The sequence below is a fragment of the Pteropus vampyrus genome, unplaced genomic scaffold (genome assembly GCF_000151845.1).
Source record: "Pteropus vampyrus isolate Shadow unplaced genomic scaffold, Pvam_2.0 Scaffold39, whole genome shotgun sequence".
NCBI lineage: Eukaryota > Metazoa > Chordata > Mammalia > Chiroptera > Pteropodidae > Pteropus > Pteropus vampyrus.
This window is the reverse complement of record NW_011888820.1, coordinates 10,897,191-10,921,114: the sequence shown is the minus strand read 5'-3', so window position 1 is coordinate 10,921,114 and position 23,924 is coordinate 10,897,191. Positions and strand designations below refer to the sequence as shown.

General features: G+C 34.1%; 1 protein-coding gene across 1 annotated transcript in view; it reads left to right on the top strand.

The window, feature by feature from the left end:
* FBN2 (fibrillin 2) overlaps window positions 1–23,924 on the top strand; it is a 249,568-nt gene that overhangs the window by 103,661 nt on the left and 121,983 nt on the right. The window contains exon 8 of the mRNA XM_011358347.2: window positions 22,238–22,363. Within this exon, the coding sequence (XP_011356649.1) occupies window positions 22,238–22,363 (126 nt within the window). The remainder of the gene's footprint in view (window positions 1–22,237; window positions 22,364–23,924) is intronic.

Genomic DNA, 23,924 nt, shown 5'->3' with positions numbered 1-23,924 from the left:
TTAACTCTGGGCAATGCCAAAAAACTGGCAGATTGCTAAAGATTATCTTCCTAAATTAACCAGCCTGCCTCCTCCTAGTTCCCTACACCCTCTCCCCACAAGAGCAAAATTATGAATTTTTCTTAACACAACAACAATAATGGAAACTTTATTTTTTTTGTCATCTCCTTGTGATACTTCAGCACTCAAAACTAAATTGTCTTCAGCTCCTCATTATAACTCCTACTCCCCAACCAAGTCCTTATAACCTGATTTTTAGGCACTTTGCATACTGCCTCAGCACCTAAGATAGTCTCTTGATTAGTGCTTGTTGAATAAATATGCGAGTGAGAGGATGTGTTATGTTTTCCATATTCTTTCCCTCCTTTCCTTTTCCCTAGGCTCACTCTGTTCCAGCCTTTCCATTTAGTCTTTTGTTTTTAATTGAGTTGTAACTAACATATAACCTTATATTATAATGTGATAATATAAACTTTTAATGGAGCTACTAGATTTGAGAATCAAAGCCTATCTCAACTTGTCATTCTTTCTTATGTGTGCTAAGCAAAAATGACATTGGGCAAGATGTGTCTGTCTCTCTCTGTCTCTGTCTCTATTGCTGTCTCTATTTATGTCTCTGTCTCTTTCTCTATCTCTGGCTCTAACTCTAGCTCTAGCCCTAGCTTTCTCTATACATCTCTATCTTTCTGTCTTTCTCTCTTTAAGTATAAAATAGATAATTAATTATAATCAGATGAATTGATAGTAAAAGTCCTTTGCACTTAGGAATCCACTTTCATGATAACATTTATCTTTGGAGGCAGAGCATTGAGTAACTTAGAAATTTGGAGCATATGTATTAAGAATTAAAATCTAAAATGGAAATATAAACCATTTATGCATTTATAAACCATTGCAAAGGGCATACTGACCATGTGCCAGGCTAATAGTAGGGTTTTCAGTCTTGACTTTTCGAAGCTCCATGTGTGTCTCATGAATGGAAAGGTCACATCCAAGAAAGTGAGACCAGTGGGGAAGAGTAATAGGAGCAGCCAAATAGTAGCGCGGGGCTGACATTTGAGGCAGAATTAGCACATATCACTTCCTAGCATATTTATCAGAAGTTGCCAATCTAAACACTTTTAGTTTTTTTCTACAAATGACTTCCACTATTAAAATGTGTATTAAGTAACTTGGGCAATACCTTGACAGCCTTAGTCAACTAACAGCAATAGTTCATAGATAGTTACTGAAGAGACATTACGCCCTTAATTTCAATGTAAACAAAATGTTTAAATGGAAAGTTCCACACAGTTTTCTATGAAAGCCTAGAGGAGAAAGAGTTCTTTATTTGAGGCTCAGTGGATAACATCATCATTATGAGCAGGAAGTCTATGAATAATATATATTCCAAAAGAAAATCATTCAACAAAAAGATGTTTTTTATCATATGATCCAGGTTGTGAATCAAAATTAGGAATATTCAGATCACATTTTAACTTTTATAACAGATTTATTTTTTTAAAGTTTTTATTCCAATAACAAAAGGAACATTATAGAGAGAAATGACCATTTAAGTTGTAAGTACAATTCAGAAAATAAATATGGTGGAAGAAGAGAGCATAGTGTCCAGTAACCCAAGATTTGGGACCAAAATGTCAGGATCTGTGTTCCAGAGGTACCACGTAGAAACTGTGTAATCTTGAGCGAATTAATGCTTTCATCTTTACAATAGAGATAGTAATGGTCTTTTTTGCATAAGATTTTTATGAGTGTTAGATAAAGCATTTGGTACTTTAAAGAAGGCAGAAATAGCCCAAGCAAGTTAATTGTGAAAGATTTAATAAAACATGTGATTTGAGATCTTAAAATTAATTGTAAAAGAGTTCTAATATAACATTACAATTATGGCTTTTGTAGTTTCCTGTTAATAAACTCTTTTAATCCTAAAAAAAAAAATTGACTTACTAGAGTATATATTTGCCTAGTCTGATGAAAGTATTAACAAACAATGAAATGAACGCAAATCCATCATGATGAAGGAACAGGGAACTGTGGTTTTAGATTATCCATTAATTCCTGATTGGTCTCAGCCTGTTTTCACTCCCTTCGCCCCATATCCACCCAAATTACAGAAATGGACATTTGAGACCCAGAGGACTTGATTTATTTAGCATAACACAGTGGTCAGGAAATTACATTTTAGTGGATCCAGGGAAATTTTCCCAAATGGTGGGAACTAGTGTTGTTTCCCCAGTGCCACTGTATATTTAAATCCTTTTTAAAATATGAAAAAAAAGCATGGTAAAGTAATTTCCCAATATTCTTGCTGTTCAGTTTCTGCTGAAGATTACTGGAAAAATTGAGAGCCTCTAAAACACCTTTTACAGAGACATAAAATTAGGTGTGTGTTAATGATAGAAAAATCTATTCTACCCTGGAATGAAAGGATCAGATGAACGTTTTAAACTTTGCCATTAAGAAATAAAGATATAAATAGATATATACCTCTTCATTTTAGTTACTAAATTATTTCTGTTCCATAGTGGAAATGGAAAAGCAATAATGCAGACCAAAATAAACAAAGTAAAATGCTAATTTTATAATAATCTTGATATATATCTTTAGCTTCTATTGAAAAACAGAGCGAGAAAGAAAAGCTATCTCACAAATTACCATGGCTCGGTGCCTGAAGGAAATTAGTCTACTTCAAAAAAATATCCTTTGATAGTCAAGTAAAAATGTAACAGAACTTAAAATATAATAATACCTTGATGCAGGAGTGCATTTCTTGCAAGCATTGTATATTCTTTATTTACTACCCAGGCATTAAAAAATATATGAAGGACTAGTGAAAATTTTTACGGGTTGCTAACTTATTTTAGATGCTTTCGTTTAGTGAGGATATAAATAAAACTGAAATGCTTGAATTATCTTTCTTTCTTTCTTAGTCCCGCCTTAGGAATCTTCCTTTTTTCTTAATATAATCCTTTTATATTTCAGTGTAAAATATTTCTCATCTATACTTTGCCTTTGCTAGATTTTGGTACAATTAATTATATTTTAAGGATAATATGAATGATTTTGAAAATTTTAACTATAGTCACTTGGTCAAAATCAGATAAATTGTTTCTCCAAATGCTTATTGTTTTACTTTCAGAAGACAATTATTTTAAGTAAAGCATATTTTAAAGACACACGAGAATAAAGGAACAAATAAATTTAGTTAAAGTATGTGTTTCTTTTAATGTCGTCATATGGATATTAGATAAGTTACTGTGTTTTTTAATGTAAGCTTTGCTTTTCCAAGTGTGCTGTAGTTTCATATTTCACATGTTAACATGTCTTTTTTAGTTTAACTATAAAAACTAGATGAGGTATATTTTTGTCCCAGTCTAGCAGCAGCACACGTAGGACAAATGCAGGGCTGAGTTGTGGCTTTGCATTATCCAGCATGGCTAAGCTCTGGTGAGTGACAGAAGACATTTTGGGCAATATTTACCAATAGCAATATGCCATTACACTAAATTTAGTATGATTTGATTTAACTACCTATAGCTGATGCTAATCTGAAGCATAAACATATTCTTCGGCTATAGGTTTCATCTTCCAAATTCTTAGAAATGCTATCAGGACTATGTGACTATAAATCAAAATTTCTCTTCTCCCATTTATGATAGAATATCATACTAGTTCTATCACACAGAAGTAAACAGCTTTTCATTTTGTTCTTATCTGTATTAAGGATACTTCTTACCTAACAAAATTAGTATTATATGATAATTAATTTTTTAAAAACCTGGTAAAAGAGATGATCATAAGAGTAATATATCCTTTAACATTTCAGTTTAACTTAAAACTTGTAGGCTGACCTTCATTTTCCATCCCTCTGTCACCAGGAGTAGGCCTTCTTTTTAAAGGTGGTTATCCAAATGACATCTGAACTTTCATTGTTACATGAATCTCACTCAAATGCTATGATTTCCAATTTTATTCCTTTAAATTGAAGCAAACTCCTCAAGACACTCATGAGGCACTCTTAAGTGCAAACCACTTCTAGATCAGGAGTTGACAAACTTCTTCTTTTAAGGGCCAGATAATAAATATTTTAAAATTTGGAATTCAATCTTCATCGCAAATATACAAATCTGCCACTGTAGCATAAAAACAGCCATAGACAATAAATACATAAATGAATGAGCATGGCTGTGTTCTAATAAAACTTTACTTACTAAAACAGGCGATGAGCTGCAGATTGCCAACTGTGTTCTGATTTATCACTATTATCACTATTCTTGTCTGATTTGAAATTGTCTCCCCTCTAACTCTGCAGCTATTTTCCTAGTGACTGGCTAGATGATTTTAGGTGGATCATGGACAAACAAGTTTCATCTTAATAGTTATAATAATTTTAATAAAATGTTTTAAGGAAAAAAAAACTAGTACATCATAACCATGTGTTTGTGGATGTTATTCCTGGAAACATTTATTTGAACAAAGATTATATTAAATTTTTTAAATAAAGACTTCATTTTCTTAGAGCAGTTTTAAGATCATTGCAAAATTGAGAAGAAGGTACAGAGATTTCCTATATACTCCCTGCCCTCATGAATGTATTGTATCCCCCATTATCAACATCCCCTACCAGAGTGGTACATTTGTTACAGTTGATGAACCTACACTGATACATCATAATCACCCAATGTCCATAGTTTACCTTAGGGTTCACTCTTGATGTTGTACATTCCATGAGTTTGGACAAATGTAAAATGACATGTATCATTATAGTAACATACAGAGTATTTTTACTGCCCTAAAAATCCTTTCATATTAAATCTTTAAATGAGAATATATAGAGAAATATATTAAGTAAAATGTAATATAGGTGATTCAAGGATATAGCAATAGGTATGGAGATGTGGTTCTTTAATGATTAGAATTTGGGAAATGACATTGTAAGATTTATTACTTTATCATCATCATTATTATTAGAAAGCTATTTGACTTCCAAAAAATAAATGTACTCTAACCTAGAACTCAGAGTCGCCATTATTTTAGCTCAAGAGTTCAAATGAGAAAGGTATGGGCAGATAAGGTTATAATAAATTTAGCTCTATTATCTTTCTTTCTAGGTCTTACCTCCAATTATCACTTTCTATTCTTCCTACCCTTCTTTATAGTATTGCTTTTTTTAATCTTCTCTACTATCACTATAGTGCAGTTGGAAACCCATTCTTTCCTAAAGTTAGAAAAAAGAAAATTCTGTCAACATCAGTAACGTTGTTCCAGGTTTTTACTTTTATGCACTTACCTGTATGGTGTGTGGGACATGAATCAATGCAGCACTTGAAAAAAAAAGGATGTACATGCTATTGCAGTCAGTATTATATTTTATTTTTAAAATGTAATTTTTCAAGAGAAAAATATGAACAAATTTTTTCTAAAGCTACTGCTATGCTTGACATAAATAGGTTCTATTTTAACATGAAAGCATATAAGAAAATGCTTTCAATGATATTTCAAAAAATGTATCAGAAGTTGCTTTCTTGTTTTGATGTGTTCTGAGCACAACATATTTGAAGCCTTTGAAGATACTTTGTAATAGAAAACATTTTAAGTTTGCTAAAAAATTCTTCTCCAATACTTTAGTAAAACCATATTGTGACTATTTAGTTGTAGGCTCAGAAAATTAATTCAAGTTAACAAACTCATAGAATACAACTATTCCAAATTAGATTATCATAATTTTTCTCCCACATGGAATATTTTCCCTTAATTTACCATGATAGAAAAAAATATTTTTCATAATTTACTAATAAAGAAAAACAGGAAGTAAAGCATTCTGGCACTTATTTGAAATTTGATTTTATAATTTAAAAATATTTTGGTATGTTTATTTCCCTTATAGCTTCAAGATGGAAGATTGTTTTTTTCCACAAAATATGTTACAATTTTATATAAATCCTGTATACTAGTATATATACTCTATTTGTAGTGGCTAGCTAATTAAATATTAATATTTCTATCTGGGATCAAGAAAGTATGTGTATCTCATGAATAAAATGTATTCTAGAATATGTTTCTCTTAAGAAGGTAATTAAAATTTCATTGTGGTATTCTTTTAGGAATATTACTATACTATGTGTATGTAACTACTGTCTTTATCATTTGCATAACTTGTAAGCAGTAAGATTGAGATGAGAGAGAAAAGAAGGGGGTGAAGAGAAATGGGAAGATTGTTCTGCCTTTTGTGGTTCATACCTCCCTCATGTGTGTAAAATGAGAGAATCTTTAAAGGGGTTGAAGAGAATGGTAGCGAGGACCATTTTTGGAATGTGTTGTCTATGAACTTGATTGTGGGAGAGGAGACTATAAGAAGAGAAGCCTGACTCATATCTGAAAAGTCTTAGTTCTGCATTTCCAGAGTTGAGTTTTCTATCTGCCAGGTGAGGACCTCACAGAAAGAAGATGGGTTGTATGGTCTTGAAAAGGCTCTCCGCCACACAGACTCCTGGAGAGTGGATGACCCTAGCCTGGGGATAAACTGTTAGAAACCTGGGAGAGTTGTAAGTAGCCAGATAGAGAAGGTACCTCTAGGATCAACGATGAGAAGTAAGAGACCTCAGCATTGACAGGTTTCCCAAATCATCAATAAAAGTATTAGGCTTTGGAGCCACCATGTCCAGAGGGCACTGTTGACAGAATCATTCATTCAGAAAAATAGTTATTGAGTTCCTGGCATACTTCTCTAGAATAATGAACAAAACATAAAAATCCATGCTCTCATGGTTTCAAATACTCATTACCATAAATTCTGTTTATACAAAACTGTTGAAAACATTTCTAACTTCATGACTTAGAGTTCTAAGTCTACAAGCAAAAGGTTAATTTTTGCATAAATCATCAAACTGGTACTCTGAGTAATCTAAGGAAAGGGGATTTCCAAACATGTATCTCTTTCAAAATCTCAGTGAAGACCCCTGAGGTGTTTTGGTGTCCTTGAGAATTGTCCAGATAACTTTGCATGGATAAGCAACAGTTCTCTCTGTATCATAAAATAATCATTCAAGTATGTAGTGAAAATCTTTGTACTCCAATAGCCTAGTTAGAATGGGACCTGAGTGACATCCAGTCACAATCTTGGCAAGCCTCCCCAGTCAGCCATTTTGAATTTGCCACTTGGGTCAGAGAACGCTAACAGAGAATTCTTTGGATTCATGCATCTTTATCACCCCCTTAAACAGATCAAAGTGTGTGTTTTGCAGGCTGAGCCTTAGGACTGACTTCTCCGTGTTCACACATCGATACTTATACAACCCATTTTGTGCATATGCACAGATATGTCTGTGTAGTTCAGTGTATGCACAGTTACTTATTGAATTTAAACTGGCTATATATCAATGTAATCTGTCAGGTGAATAAGGAAATCAGCCAAACCCAAGAAAATACAACGGTGCCAATTCAAAGGTTAACTTCCTTTGTAAGAATTGCTCATGTGTCTTAGTAACTTAGCATACCATTTTTGTTGAGTTATTTCCTTTTATGGTAATAGGTATGAAAAGTACAGAGGTTAATGAATATATGATAATTTTATAATGGAATATAGGACAGATTTCTTTTACACCTAATGCCATTAATGATGATACATCATTAGAGCATTGATAAAAGATCAAGATTTCTTAAATTAAGGTTCTTACTGCATTATGCCAGAATATTTTTAAAATCCTGAGAGTTTTATGATTACATCTTAATGTACTGATGTTTAACAAGAAAAATGGGAACAGAAATATTAAATTCTTGCATCTTTGCCAAGTCCAAATGGTTATAGTAAATTTAACTTTGGAATTTCCTGACTTTTGTGTTGTTGAAATTGTAGGTTTTACCCAACATTAAGGGAGTCTTTCAATTTCATTTTACTGTATTTAAATTTTTTAGGTAATTATGGAAGGCAGGGAGGATTGGAAGAAAGATTCTGGATGCCATAGTTTTTTAACAGCTCACCACTCAGTTGTTAAAAGTATTTTCTTACAGAAGCTCAGCATCATCATTTTAAGTCTTCAGTATTTTAAAACTTGTAATAATTTGGTCTTATTCATATAGATCTAACAAAGGATAACAAAATGTTTCCACTCTCAGTAAATTAAAAATAAAGAAAAAGACAAAAAGAAAAGGAAAGAAAAGAAAGAAAAAGCCACTACTAGTAAATAGCTACACTTCCCAAGAAATATCATTTTGGAATGCACACCAAAAATTTAAGCTCATAATGTTTGACTATGTTATCAGCAACTTTTACATATTTTGAAATAGAAATAGCTAGCTTTCCAACTGTTGCTGTAATGTTAAAAAGCACTGCGATGGAATTGCTTCTTGCTGCCATTACTCCATGCCTGAGTTACTCCAAATTAGTGTTTAGAAAGATGCACTATTGATTTCAGGCCAAATGGGAACCGTTCATTACATTGCTACAGTAGCAGCCTGTTAAAAATGCTGTTATTGTGCTTACATAGACCAAAAAAATCTTAATTAAAAAGTTCCTTTAGTGCTTATTAGTGTTAATGTACTGGGACTATTTTAAATGTGCTTCCCAGATCGATAACGAGAAAAAAGAGACCAAGAAGGAATATGTAATCTTTCTATAGTAAAACCCTGAAATAACACAAAGATATTGATATTACATGATAGATGACAGGCTTCCATCCTTTGTACAGCCCCTCGTGTTTTCCATTATCCTAAAAAAAAAAATCCTTTTCTTTCCACATTCCCCTTGGGCCACTGCCCTCTCTTTTCCTTCCTCTTCTCATCAAACTTTGGAATTATTTATAGTTGTTCTCTACTTTCTTCTGACTTACTCTAAAAACCCATTGTAATCTAGGGAATATCCTCACCAGTCAAGTAAATTTCATTTCATCAAGATCACTAGGTGGACTTTTCCCATTCCTACAGAAAGAATCATCTGTATGCAGTTGGCTCTCAAAAATAGAACACCGATTTTTCTGCCTTTGTATTCAGCTGCCTATGAGGCATGTATACTTCATATGTCCCACAGTTACCTCACACTCAGCATACACAGACTGAGTCTTTAGCTCCACTACACCCACTCTACACCTGCCTCATCTCAGTGATTGATCCAACCTTCCAGCCTCTTGCCCAGGACCTAAATCTGGTTACTACTCGTGATACTTCCTTCCATTTCCTGACACTACTATTTTGTCACGAAGACATTTGGATAGATTCTACTTCCTAAATAGATTTTTAATTCATCCATTTCTCTCTGCCTTCATCACCACTGTCTCTCTTCTGGATTACTGAGACAGCTTTCTGTGAGTTCTCCCTACCTCGTACTTGTTGGCATTGCATTCTTTTTTCCACATTGCACAGTGACCTTTTTAGAGCACAAATTTGGTCATTTCACTCTTCTATTTGAGTCTCCTGTTCTCCGGATTAAGTTCCTACAAATCATCCTCCACTTATCTCTTTAGCTTCATTTCTTTCTATACACTCTGATTCAGATACATTAACATGTACTTAGTTCCTCAAATAAATTATACTCCCTGTTGCCTTGTCTTTGTATGTGCTTATTCCTCTGCTTGGAAAACAATATTCCATTTCATTTTTATGGCCTGTTGGAGGCCTACTTATCTGTTATAGCTTAGTTCAATTACCACTTTCCTGTGGAGTCTTTCTGACCCTTTGCTCCTCTGCCTCTCTCCTACTTCAGTTTTTATCGCACCATATTGTCATCGGGTATAACCCTAATCTCCTGGCCATCACTGGAAGCTTCTGGGGAAGGAGTCCAGCAAACCTCTGGTTTCAGCTGTACTCACTGCTTTGCAATTCTATTTCTGGCCCAAGGAAATGTTTATCTTGTATTTTGAGACCAGCTGGGTCTTTTTGTTTTCTCTTTTTTATGTCATCTGTCACCATTACGTGTTTAGAGCAAAAAGGTGGGGGGGGGGGGAGTACCAAAGCATCTTGACTAGAAGTCAAAATCTACATGTTTAATAAGCCATCCAGGTGATTCGTATGCACATTCAAGTTTTGTAACATCTGTACTCTATTTTTTTCTATTGAGAACACTGAAGCTATTTGACCTGAACTTATTCAACCTCAGATTCCCTATATTACTACATCCTCATTTTCCATTTTCCCTGCCTTTGATGAAATGTCCTCCCATCTTTCCAGAGCAAAACACTCCAGCTCTGCACTTAATTCCGTCACCTTTCAAGACCCCTTCTAACTCTTGCCATTAATTAGTTCAGTTTCTAGCTTGCCTCTCTTGTCTTTCCTCTTTCTCTTCAGACCTACAATAAAGGCTAACCTAAAACACATTAGCACAAAACCTCTCTTCCTCCATCTTTTTGGTCACTTCTCATTATACTTTCTTTCTGACTTTCTTCACTGTAAAATTTTCTAAAAGCTTAATTTATACCAGCAATCTCAAGTTTCTCACCACCTACTTATTTTTATCTTTTTATATCTTTATCTTTTTCTTGAATCCCTCATAACATTTGCTATTCTTGATTACCGTTTCTCCTTAAATATGGTTCCTTGATGTATTAATTTGCTAATGCTGTTGTAACATATTACCAAAAATTTAGTGGCTTAAAACAACACAGATTTATTATTTTACAGTTCTGCAGATCAGAAGTCCAAAATACGTCTCACTGGGCTGAAATCAAGGAATCAGTAGGACAACATTCCTTCTGCTAGTCTAAGGAACAGTCCATTTTCTTTTCCAGCTTCTAGAAGCTGCCTTCATCCCTTGGCTTGTGACCTCTTTCCATCCTCAAAGCTAGCAGTGTAGCATCTTCAAGTCTCTCTTGGAATCTGACACCTCTGCCTTCTTCTTCCATTTATAAGGACCCTTGATTACTTTGGACCCAGGGCCAGATAATCCACGATTATCTACCCATCTCAAAATCAACTGATTAGCATCTTACTTCCCCTTTGTCATGTAAACTAACCTGTTTACAGGTACCAGGATTAGGACTCTGACATCTTTGGTGAGCCATTATTCTGCCTACTTCATTTGACTTTTTAAAAATTTAAATAGCTTTTCAGTGATCTCTTTTTTATCTTCACTTTCTTCTTTTTCTTCAAACGAATATATCCTCCCAGAAACTATTTCTAACAACTTCTTTTCACTTTATAATTGTGTGTTACTGATTTTATTCACATTGATAGTTTCAACTATCGTTATGCTTAGATGCTGATCACTTTCTAAAATCCACCCTAAATTTTCACCTGTTTTCTAGATATTATTAACTCAAAATGTTAATGATAAAATTATTTCCTTTTCCAAAAATATTTTTCTGTATTTCACTAATTAACAATAGCTCAGCAATGAAAACTTGCTGTCCCTTTCCTTTATCCTTGCTTCTTCTTTCAGACTATTCCTTTAATTTATTCTTTCCCCTTCTAGTCTTACCCTCATTAACTGGAGCTTATACCAAATCATTACCTCTACTGTCCCTGAACCCGTTCTTACCCGAGCCCTGTTCTCCTTTATCAACATTAGCAGATATCTTTGCCAAAAGTAAAATTCTTATTCTCTTTCGCTGCTTAATGATTCGATTGGTCCTCATTGCTACAAGGACAGATTCCTGAGAATGACATTCTAACTTTCTAGTTGTATTTTCCACTCTCTTAAGCATACCCTCAGATCATGTGAAACTGTTCATTCCTCATCTATACTTTCTAATTGACCACCTCCATACTTTCGCTCATAGTATTTCCTCCTTCTGGTACAACCTCCACTCATCTTCTCTGCACGTTAAAGCTCTACCTCATTTTACAGGGTTCTTTATCAACAGCTATATCCTCCAAGAGTTTTTCCTGGTTCTCAAAATTGAATTCAGATGGCATATTGTTCATCATCTATTATTGTGCTTTGTTTTACATTTACCTATTTAAAAGATTATAAATTGATGGAGGTCAGAGATTATGTATAATTGGTACATGGTATGTGACAAATTGAAGGCCTTTATTCGGCAATTATTTAATATGTTCTTAAGTGAATAGTAGATGCCTAATTAAATCTTGATTGTTTGATATTTAAAGAAAGTTGAAAGTTTTAAAGAATGAATAGCATTTTCATTATTATTTCAAACAAATTTTTTATTAAAGAAATTACATCTTTTTATGGCTCATTAGTTATAAGTAATTGAATTCAGGTAGCATATTGTTAGTCATCTATTATTGTGCCTTGTTTTACATTTATCTACTTAAAAGATTATAAATTCATGAAGATTAGAGATTATATATAATTGATACATGGTATGTGAAAAATTGAAGGCATTTAATCAGCAATCATTTAATAAATTCATAAATGAATGTGTCTAAATTTTAGTCAGAATCAACCTTTTTTATAAAAGTACACTTGATCGAGGCATAGGACAGAGCCAAAGCTAATATTTACCAATTAGAGCTGAAGGTAAAACAAAGTGATAGTTCAAAAATTTCACAGCTGTTCTTACCAGATTTGATCTGTTCTCTTATACTGTATGAGAAAAAATTCACAAGAAGATTCTAGGGATTATATCTGCCCACCACCTCACAAATAAATTGTATATAAAAAAATAAATAGTTGCATGCTAACTGACAGGTCTGAATAAGTTAATACATCAGGTTTCTTGGTTATAATAATAATGTAATAAGTAATATCTCCTCCAATGGTTCATGATTCATACTAAAGTAGAAAACCTGAGTTAAGTGAAAAAGTTTATGGCATGGGAGGGTGAGGCTTCCAGAATGGTGAAGAAAGGACCTCATTAGACCCTGTCCCAAGCAAAACAAGAATATAACTGGTGAAATTTATTTTGGAAACATACACACACAATAATTTTAAGCCCCTGAAATTCTCCTAAGGGCATATAGCAAATAGATATTAATACAAGAAAATCTATTAAATCTTGGTAAGAACAGCAAGAGTCAAACAGTATTTGAGCCACAACATGCTCCCTTTCCACCACTGCCCACCTCTGTATTCCAGATCTACCTGGGTGCTCTACTTCATGTGGATGCAGCCAGGAAGACAGAGGCCAGCCTCCATCCTCAGCTAACATTCTGGAGCTATGGTTTTACCTCAGGAGGGCCAGGTTACCCAGGTTTCTTATCTCCTTTCCCTACTCCGAGTTCATTTACAAAAGCTGTCATCTAAATGGGAGTGATAGAGAGGACTGCTCTCCCTTCTCTACCCAGCACCAACCCTTAAGTGGAAGCTGTACTCTAAGTGCAACAGGCCATGAATAGTGGTTATCCAAATGCCCCAACTTCAGCTCACTCATAAAGCAGAGGTTTAACTCAGGGAGAGGTTTATTGAGAATACCAGGAGCTGCCAATTTCCTTCCTCCAGTACTCACTATTAAAGCAAAGGCATCACTCTAGGTGAAATGAGAATGTGCTCCCAGCATCCCTGCTTGCCCAAAAGAAAGGCAGGCCAGAGGACTAAGAGCCCCTCAGCTCTGCCTGAGGAAACAACTTTATTTGGAACTGAGACTAGAGATTTGGGTGGAAAGCAATTAAGAGGTTAGTCTCTCTGTAATTCAAGCAAAACAGCAGAACAGCCAGAAATTTAATAGAATTAGGGAAAGAGACAGCTCAGAAGAGCCCTACTAGGATCATTGTCAACTCTGAGGTTTGAGAAAAGTAGGCTAAACCCACTAAGGATTAATCAGAGTAGGATGTGTGACAGACTTGAAAGCATTCTTCAAGCCACACACAGACCCGTCAACACAGGCAGAAGCTTCATGGCACAAAGAACTTAAACACAGCTTATGACCAAACACTGAATAATTTAAACTACTCTGACCCAAGGATGACTCCTAGGGAGCGGGGCTTAAAAATAATAGCACAGTCATTTCTGACAGAAATTATGTGCATGTTCAAGGCTGTGTCCTCTCTAGAGAGATCAAAAAGGCAACCTCCAAGCTTCTTGTTCCTGGCTGAACACGGAGCAAAAAAAAAAAAACCCCAAAAACAAAAAACCCTATAAAGTCCTTGAACTAGCAACCTCTAAGCCACATACATCCAACAGTAAAGGGTAAAAATCTCACTGTCTAAGGGGCCATAAGCACATCATTTGACCAATGAGTACCTTTTGCACTCTACAGAAGATATACTTTAGAATTAAAAATATAGATAGGTTGAAGATTAAAATATGGAAATAAGATATATCATACAAATGACAACCAGTTAGAATGGCTAAATTATTATCAGACAAAATAGACTTTAAGTAAAAAAATGTTCCTAGAGATAAGGATATCTCATAATGATAAAAGAATTAATCCATCAGAGTTTTATAATGGTTATAAAAATATATATGCCCTAACAACAGAGGCCCAAATATGTGAAGCAAAACTGACAGAATCGAAGGGAGAAAGAGATAATGTATCAATAATAATGGAGAATTCAATAACCCACTTTCATTAATGGATAAAATTAATACAACAACTAGACAGAATGTCAAGGAAATAGAACAATGAACAACACTATAAACTAATTAGATCTCACAGACACATAAAGAATATTCCACCCAAAACAGCAGAATATATACTCTTCTCAAATGCATACAGAACATTCTCCAGATAGACCATATGCTAGGTCATAAAACAAGGCTCAATAAATTTAAAAGCATTGAAATCATATAAAGGATGAGCTCCAACCACAATAGAATTAAATGGAATCAATAACAGAAGGAAGTTTGGAAGGTTCATAAATGTGGAAATGAAGCAACAGATTCCGAAATAACCAATTGTGCGAAGAAGAATCCCAGGAAAATTGGAAAATAATTTGTGGTGAATGAACACACACAAAACATGCAAAATTTGTGAGATTAATTTAAAGCAGTCCTCAGAGGGAAATCTACTGTTGTAAATACCTATATTAAAAAGAAGAAATCTTCCACTTTAAGAAACAAAAGAAAAAAACTAAAATCACAGCAAGCAGAAGGAAGACAAAGGGTGGAAATAAGTGAAGATGAGCTTAGAAAACAATAGAGAATGTCAACAAAATCAATAGCTGATGGTTTGAAAAGATCAACATAAAATTAATGATCCTTTAGACTGAACAAGAAAAAAAGAAGGAAGACTCAAACACAAATGAAAGAAGGGATATCACTGACCTGTAAAAGTGATCATAAAGTAATACTGTGAACAACACTATGCCATTAAATTATATAACATAGACCAAAAAAAGACAAGTTCCTAGAAAGACACACATTAACAAAACTGACCCTAAAAGAAATAGAAATCTGAGTTGATAATAACAATATAAACGTGGTATAACAAGTAAAGAGATTTAAAAATTTCTCAAAAAGAAAGAAAATCTAAGGCCCCGATGGCTTTAATGGTAAATTCTACCAAACATTCGAAGATAAATTAATACCAGTATGTTGTAAAGTATTCCCAAAAATAGAGGAGGTAGGAATGCCTCCCAACTCATTCTTTAAGGACAATATCACCCTGATACCAAAACCAGACAAAAAAAGTACCAGAAAAGAAAACTATAGATTAATATTGCTTATGAATATAGATGTAAATATCTTTAAAAAATATTAGCACACCAAATGCAGCCACATACAAAAAGGATTATGTATTATCATCAGTTAAGATTTATTCTAGGAATACAAGGTTAGTTCAACATCTGTAAATCAAGTGAATATGTAAGTAAAATAAAGGACAAAGCCATACAGTCATCTCATTAGATGCAGAAAAAGCATTTAAAAATAATCTAATGCCCTTTCATGATAAAAATAATCAACAAATTCACCCAAAAAAGGGAACATCCTCAACCTGATAGGGCATTTATGAAAATCATACTTACTGGCAAAAGAATGAATGCTTCCCCAGAGATAAAAACAAAACAGATGTCCACTCTCGAAATTTCTATTCAACATTGTTCTAGAAGTTTTAGTTAGGGCAATAAGTAAGAAAAAGAAATTAAAAGTATTCAGTTTGGAAAGGAAGAAGTAAAACCACATACTTGCAGATGACATGCCTTTAGTGGACAACTGAAGTGAATAAGATATCCACTAAAGTGGAGAAGATATCCTCTAAAAAACTATTCATTCCAATAAATGAGTTTAGCTAGGTTGCTATTATACAATATCAATATATAAAAATTAGTGTTTAAAATTCTAAAAATAAAACTAAGAAAAGTTTTATTTACAGTAAGATCAAAAAGAATAAAATGTTCCGGAATAATTTCACAAAAGCAGTAAAAGAATTTTACACTTAAAACTACAAAACCTTGTTGAAAGAAATAAAAGATCTAAATAAATGGAAAGACATCCCATATTTATAGACCAGAAAACTTAATATTAAGATGGTAATACTTCCCAAATTGATCTATAGATGTAATACCCTTGTCAATATCTCAACTTGCTGCTTTTGTAGAAATTGGCAATCTAATCCTAAGGTTAATATGGAAATTCATATACAAATCATGTATCAGATATGGAACAGATCTAAAGAACTCTTACATTCAATTATAAAGGACAAATAATTAAAAACTGGGCAAAATAATTGAGTGTATAGTCTATAAAGAAGCTATATAAAAGCACATGAAAATATGCTCATCATTAGTCATTAGGGAAATGCAAACCAAAACTACAGTGTGGTACTATTTCATACCATTACAATAAAAAAAATAATAATTAGTGTTGGCAAGTATGTGGAGAAATTGAAATCTTTATACATTGCTAATAATGTAAAATATAACAAATGCTTTGGAAAACAATTTGAGAGTTTCTTAAGCAGTTAAACATAGAGTTACTAAATGACTCAGCAATTTTACTTAAAGGCATATACCCAAGTGAGATGAAAGCGTATGTCTACACAAAACTAGTACACAAATATTTACAACAGCTTTATCCTTAACAGCCCCCAAATGGAAACATCTTAAATATCCACCAAATGACGAATAGATAAATAAAATGTGGTATACCCATACTGTCAGCGCTGAGCTGATCAAGAAGGGAAGGTTCAATAGTGAGACGCCCAGTTGGAAGAATGCATAGAAGGTCAACGTGAGAATGAAACGGCAGGCACCAACTTTTTGTGTGAAGCAAAGTTCTTTTGGGAGAAGTGCAATCTATTGCAGGGAGTGGGCTTCTGCTTCTGCTCTTCTTGTGCTCCCCTTCTTGTGCTCCCCTTCTGCTCTCCAGGAGACCGCATGGCTCCTCACATATCAGAGTACAATAGTGGCATTCAGCCACACATACATGATACAATAAGCTGAATTATGTTTAAATAGTTTAGGTGCAGGCGCCCTGCTACACTAATGTAACATTCTAAATCTGGGGCCCTATTCCTAGCCGTGAGCCTGGATCACAGCCAGACCTGGGACCCGCCAGGCTTGGGACCCATATATATAGTGGAATATTAATCAGCAATTAGAAAGAATGAAGTACTGATATATGCCACAACATGGATGAACCTTGAAAACATGCTAAGTGAAAGAAACCAGTCATGAAAGATCATATACTTTATGAATCCATTTATATGAAATGTTTGTAACAGGCAAATCAGACAGATTAGTTATTATTAGTTATAGATCTATTAGTTATATATTAATTACTGCCTAAGTCTTGGAGGGAGTTAGGGAGAGTGACTGCTAATGGAATGGAATTGCTTTTGGAGGGATGAAAATGTTCTCAAATTAGGTTGTAGTGATGGCTGCACAACTCTGCGAATGTACTAAAAACCATTGAATTTCATACTTTAAGTGGGTGAATTGTATTACCACACATATTATATTTAAATGAAGCCATTTATAAATATATAATGAAATTCCGAGTACGATTGATACATACCATGATTTCAAAATCTGAAAAGGGAAAGAAACGTTAATTTTTCCATCACATCTTATTTTATCATTTTGACAATACCTGTTTTCCTTAATAAAGCTTGAAGTAGGTAGCCATTTATTGCATTTAAAATTTAGTCATAAATTTTTCTAATTTCTAACAGTATATTAATGAATAGAAAGTCAATATAAAACAGAAATATACTTTTTCATCCCCCCCCCAAAATTATACAGAATAGGCTAAATACATATATAGTTCCTTGGCATGGTTGGAAAGAAAATATTCTAAGAATACTTTTTTAAAACAAAATTTCTTCTTTTATTTGTTCAAAGTTCTCCATAATGTAATTGTTACATGGACTGCTTTTATATATGACATATACATACTGGAATTGACAGAATCTCTAGGGCAATGTTCTTTGAATTCAGTGATATCTGAGATCACACTTAGCACTACTTACCAAATTATTCATTATATTTTGCTTAGAGTAAGATTTACAGTAAATGTTGTAAATGTTGGTTGACAAATATGAGGTTATGTGGTTTGGCAGTTAGAAATCTGTCAGATGGTTTTGCTTAGATCTCGTTTTCTTTAAAAAAAAAAAAAAATGTGTTCAGCGTCTTCAAATTACCAAATACTTTCCAGTCCTCTTTCTTTACTCTTCCATGGCACACTTAAAACTCACTCCTTTGTGGCAGCATTTTTTTTCTTAGCCTTCATTCCCCTTCCTCTTCCTCTTATCTCCCTGACCTTTCTTTCCCAGCCTCCTGTACTGGCTTTTCTTCCTTTGACTTTTAGACAGTGGTGATTCTGAGAGTTCCTTCCTTAAGTTCAACTCTTTTCATTTCTGTGTCTTCTTTGGAGATCTCGTCTATTGTTACAACTTCAGAGTGCAATTCGTAGAGTCGGTGATAAACCACAAGTATACCTCTTTACAACTTATGTCTTTAGTGAATTTCAGAATTTTAGCTGGTTAGAATTTCTACATTTCTAACTAAGAAGCTAAAAATTTCTCTAAAACATCTCAAGTTCAAAATGTCCAAAAATCAATTTAACCTCAAAATGTGTTCTTCCCTCTGTGTCACATTGTCTGTTAATAACGTTACCATCATTTCTCTTATCAATTAAGGTAGAAAGCTGAGATTTTTATCCCATAGCAAAGTCCTATTTGATTTCTCCTTCTAGATATCTCTTGAATATGTGTTATCTTCCTCCTTATAAAGCCTATTTCATGCTCTTATCATTTATCACTGAGCTGTTTATTATCTATCCACATTAAACTCAAGGAGTGTCTTTTAAAATATTGATTTGGTTATCAAATGCTCTTGTTTAACTTAAACTCCTTCATAGACACCATTAATCACCTCAGGATAAAAGCCAAAGTCCTTGAGAATGCTCCTCAGAATCTGGCATATGACTAACTAGTTAAGCTTATATTCCATTAGTTTGCCAGCCATTCTGGTATACTTTTCATTCTTTACCCATGCTATTTTTTGCTTTGCTTTTGTTGTTTTTTATTAGTTTACAGCTAACTGAATTTCACTTGCCACAGTAGCTGGTTCAGAACTCTAGGCCATGCCAATCAGCACATTCTCCTAACTAGAAGAGTCCTTCAAAAATTGGCATGTGATTCAGTTCAGGACATTAGGACAAAAAGAAAGATTTGCTTGGATTCTCCTTGGAAAAAAGTTTTCTTCCACTTAGGAGAAAACTATAGGAAGAGCCACCCTCTCTTCTGCTAGATGTTCTAGTCAAAGCTCTAACCTAGAACTGCTACAGCTATTCTGCATCGATCAAGGAAGGCAGCCTAAGGATGCAGTCAAAGCACAGAGAAGGGTGTAGTTGAGCATATCTCACAGAAGATGATCAAGAGCCATTGGCTTAAACCAATCCTGAAGTCCATGCCCCTTCGGGACTTCCAGATATGCAGGCTATTAAATTTCTGATTTATGTCAGTTTGGATCAATTTTTCTGATATTCGCAGACCAAGCCTCCAAACTGATAAATAATCTCTTTTTTAAAAGTTCAAGGGTAGGTAAGTGGAAGAGGGCGCAATAGATATGCAGAGCAGGAATGAAAACAATTCTCATTAAGACTGCCTTTTCCCATGAGTAGACTTGGGCACACTTGTTTATACCTAGGCAACATACACTTTATATTTGAAAAGATAATACTTCCAAATATGATTATGACATATGGTCTTGAAGAACTAAAACTACAAAAGAGCTAAATGCATCTTTCTTAATATAAATGTTAAATTTAAATTTAAATTCATGGATGAATATTGGGCATGACTATGTTGAAATACAGTAAAATTAAAAAGCATAAATGTTTTAATTTTTTATATTGAGGGGAGAGATTTATCCCAAAAATAAATGAAAAATATTCTATTTTTCATATAGAATTCTTAGACATTTTAATGAGATCCTTTTACATATAATTTTGAAGCTAACTTTTTAAAGTTGCAATTTAATTCTAATGAGAATCGTGAAACATGGGGTTTTTGTACAAAGTATTTAACACAAAAACCACAAATTTAATATCATTTCATGTGTTCTCTGTTCCAGATTTTTTTTTCCTTGAAAAAGAAAAATGTCAAACATCTTTCAATTTTGTACTCTCTTTATTGTCAAGAAGGGTATTTGGAAGTAGAGCACAAAGAAGTTCTTTGTTATGAAAGGAAATGCCCGGAAATAAGAGTTACTGTTTAAATGGAAGACTTAAGTTCCTAAATTTTAAGAATTTGGATCAATCCAGGGGCCCCCCATAAGTGCCTTTATTGTTGGTATAACTTTAGATGTAAGAGGATTAAAAAGCAAAATTTTTGGTCCTTCACTTTTTTGCTTCTTGCTGCTGTACTTTGTGCTCTTCTCTTTTTTTGCCTTCTTTATCCAGAAGCGATTGATCAATTTATTAATAATCAAAGTACAGCTGTTCTAGTTTCCTTTCTCTTCTGAATCCACATTCAGTTTTATGACGATGCACTGCACTAAGATAGCAACACAAGATGCAACAGGTCCTGATTTTGCACACGTGGTTTTATTTTATTGGATTAAATCTGATGGCAACTAACCACATTATATATTTGCTCCTCATGCAGTCAATTCATGTTAGAATTCTGGTCTCTCAGGGAACTGGTAGATTTTAATTTGTACAACTGTGCCTTCAGTGGCTAACTGTTAAGCCTCAAATGAAGATATTATTTCAGAGAATGTCTGAATCTGGGAACTTTTTTTATATGAATATTCCAAGAAGACATACAAGCATATAGTTATTTCCTGATACAAGTCATAGGTAAAAGTGACTTGTCAAAATGAATGGGAAACAAAAAGATGAACAGAACAATAGAAGAATTCAAAAGGTATTGCCAACTGTTTATTTTAATTATGAAGGTTAAAGTTTTTCTTATATTCACAATAACAATATCATTTTTGTGCTTTTATTAATACATTCCTAAAAAAATAAATGCAACTAAAAGAAATTAAATGCTCAGATTCACATTTTAGTAATTATCTGTTTGTGGCTTTTATAAAATTGGTCCCTATATTCACTGGCCTTTGCTAGCTCTAGTCCTTCAAAAGGACAACCAACTCCCAACATTCATGGCAGGATTTTTCTCACAATGGCTCATTTCCTTTTAAATGTATTAGCAATTAGCTCCCAGCGTACCTAATTGTAGCTTTGTTTGACTTTCCACCTCTCTCAGCTTATTGAACTAGAAAAAAAGGGCATTAAAGCTTATATAAATGGCCAGGTTTCCTGCTTTAGGGAAAGTTTAAAAGAAAGCAGACCTTTCATTAATGTGAAAGGGAATAGACTAGTCCCAGCATTGAGTAAGCTGAATGAATAAGTGCAGGGAGGTTCGCTGGGAAAACTGGACACCTCCCAAAGCCCCCCAAGTTTGTCCTTTGCCATGTTTCTGTATTATTTTAGATTTGAAATGAATTCCCAGAATGTCAAGTATACCCATATTCAGATGTAAGTACAAAAACATTTCCTGAAGCCCGCTAGGAAAAAAAAAAAAAAATTCCATCTTCCATTGGTTCAAATAATTAGTGTAAAAATTAGCTATAAAAATGTTAAATGTAGCTATTCCATATTTCAAAATATAATCTCTTTAAAAGCTGTAATAGAATAATTCCTAATTGATGTAGAGTGGAAACTAAAACATTAACATCTTTACTTATTCCCAATTTAAATTGCATTTGAAAAAAAAAAAGGATATAGAGTTTTGCTTTAGTTGGCTTTGTTTTACTGCCATGGGAGTTGACTTTCATCTCAGTTCCCATAGATATATGTGAGAAATTCTTTAGGGCCTGAAACAAGAGTATCTTCAGGGTTATACGATCTGACCTAATCAACCATGAGTGCTCTCCTACTCTTTTTTTTAATCCCTTTTAAAAGCTCTTTAATGAAGGCCTTTCTCAATCGTCTTCTTCCTTCCTTGATTAGACATCGATGAGTGCAGCGTCATTCCTGGGATATGTGAAACTGGTGAATGTTCCAACACTGTGGGAAGCTATTTTTGCGTTTGTCCACGTGGATACGTAACTTCGACAGATGGCTCTCGGTGCATCGGTAAGCCTTGTATTTTTGAAGATACAATACATTGTTTCTTTATAATGACAGAACAGCCCAAACAGGTATGAGAATGGCAACGATTATAAAACTATTGGGAAAATGGCTGAAAGAGTCGTTTAAAATAAATGGTCCCACTATCTAAGGATTGATAAACCAGGTGCTCTTTGCCAGACTGCAGTTTCAGAAGCCATCTGGGTTTGTTTTATGTTGTCAAAGTCATTTTGAAAATGAAGAAAGACTTCCTCAAGACATTGCTCTTGTCCAATGTTAGAGACACAAAGGCATGAGAAAGAGTTTTAAAAATCTGCTTTGGAGAAAGAATGTAGTAATTAAAGTTTCTTTCATTGCTGGGAATCATGAATGTAGTCAATGTTTTGTTTACTTAGACTTTGTTTATTCTAGTGAAAATAGTTATAAAAAAAGAAATTGACACCTTTAACTTTGCTCTTTTAGTATATTCAAATTGAAGCCAAATATATTTGTACGTTCTCCTTTGTTTAGAAAAATGGAAGAGTGCTTTTCGGTCATGTGTAGGTCATCCATTATTGAGCAAGCTTAGACTTCAGGGCACTAAAGATTCATGTGATACAGGAATTAGGAAAATTAAACCAGTACCCAAAGATGGAGTTGCTTGATTCACTAGAGGATAGTCATCTAGACAGTGACTCCCTCTCCCACCAAAAGGATATGTCAGCAACTAACTGCCAGGGCCTTAGTGGATCCTGATGACAGTGCCCAAGTGAACTGGGTTGATGAAATAGAAATACAGAGAGTCAGGGATGTAAGCTAGAAGTCCTGTCTCACCAACAAAAGGACTATGGCCTGAATTCATTTAATAATAAAATGTTCTGATATGCCTGACACTATACTAGTTTCGGCCATCAACAGTAAACATGAGAGATGTAGACCCTGCCTTTAGAATACTATATTGTCATCATAAATTGTAGTAGAAGAGTAGCAATAACAGTAATACAAGAAACAGTGGTAGTGGTAGTAAAAGCGACACATTGTATTCCTGAAATACATGTCATAGTAAGGAACTAGACATCTGCATTACCCCATTATCTCATAGCTTTGGGGCCTTGGGCAAGCTACTGACCTCTCTGTACTTCAGTTTCTCCTAGTAAATGTTCAATAAGATATTTCTTCTCCTTCTTCTCATTATTTTCTTCCTCCTCCTCCTTCTCATTATTATTATTATTATTAGTGGGGAGGAGGAGGAAGAGAAAGATATGCCAGCACTGGACTCATATATTATGTTTTGTAATACTTATAATAGCCCTGCGCGATAGGTATAATTATTGAGATGAAGGAACTAAGGTTTAGAGAGAGAAGGTGACTTTCGCATGTGTTTCAGGGCCAATAAATGGAGCTAGGATTTGAATCCATGTCTCTGTGACTCCTGCATCTGTGTTACTATGAGATTACATTGCCTTCTTACCTACTTTAAGGTGGCAGAGACCCTGTGCCTAGATATTAAGGTCTCCGGCATGAGTGGCTTCTCTATCATTGTGGAGATAGTCTGCACTGAGAAGCAGGATGTCCATTTGGAGCCTCC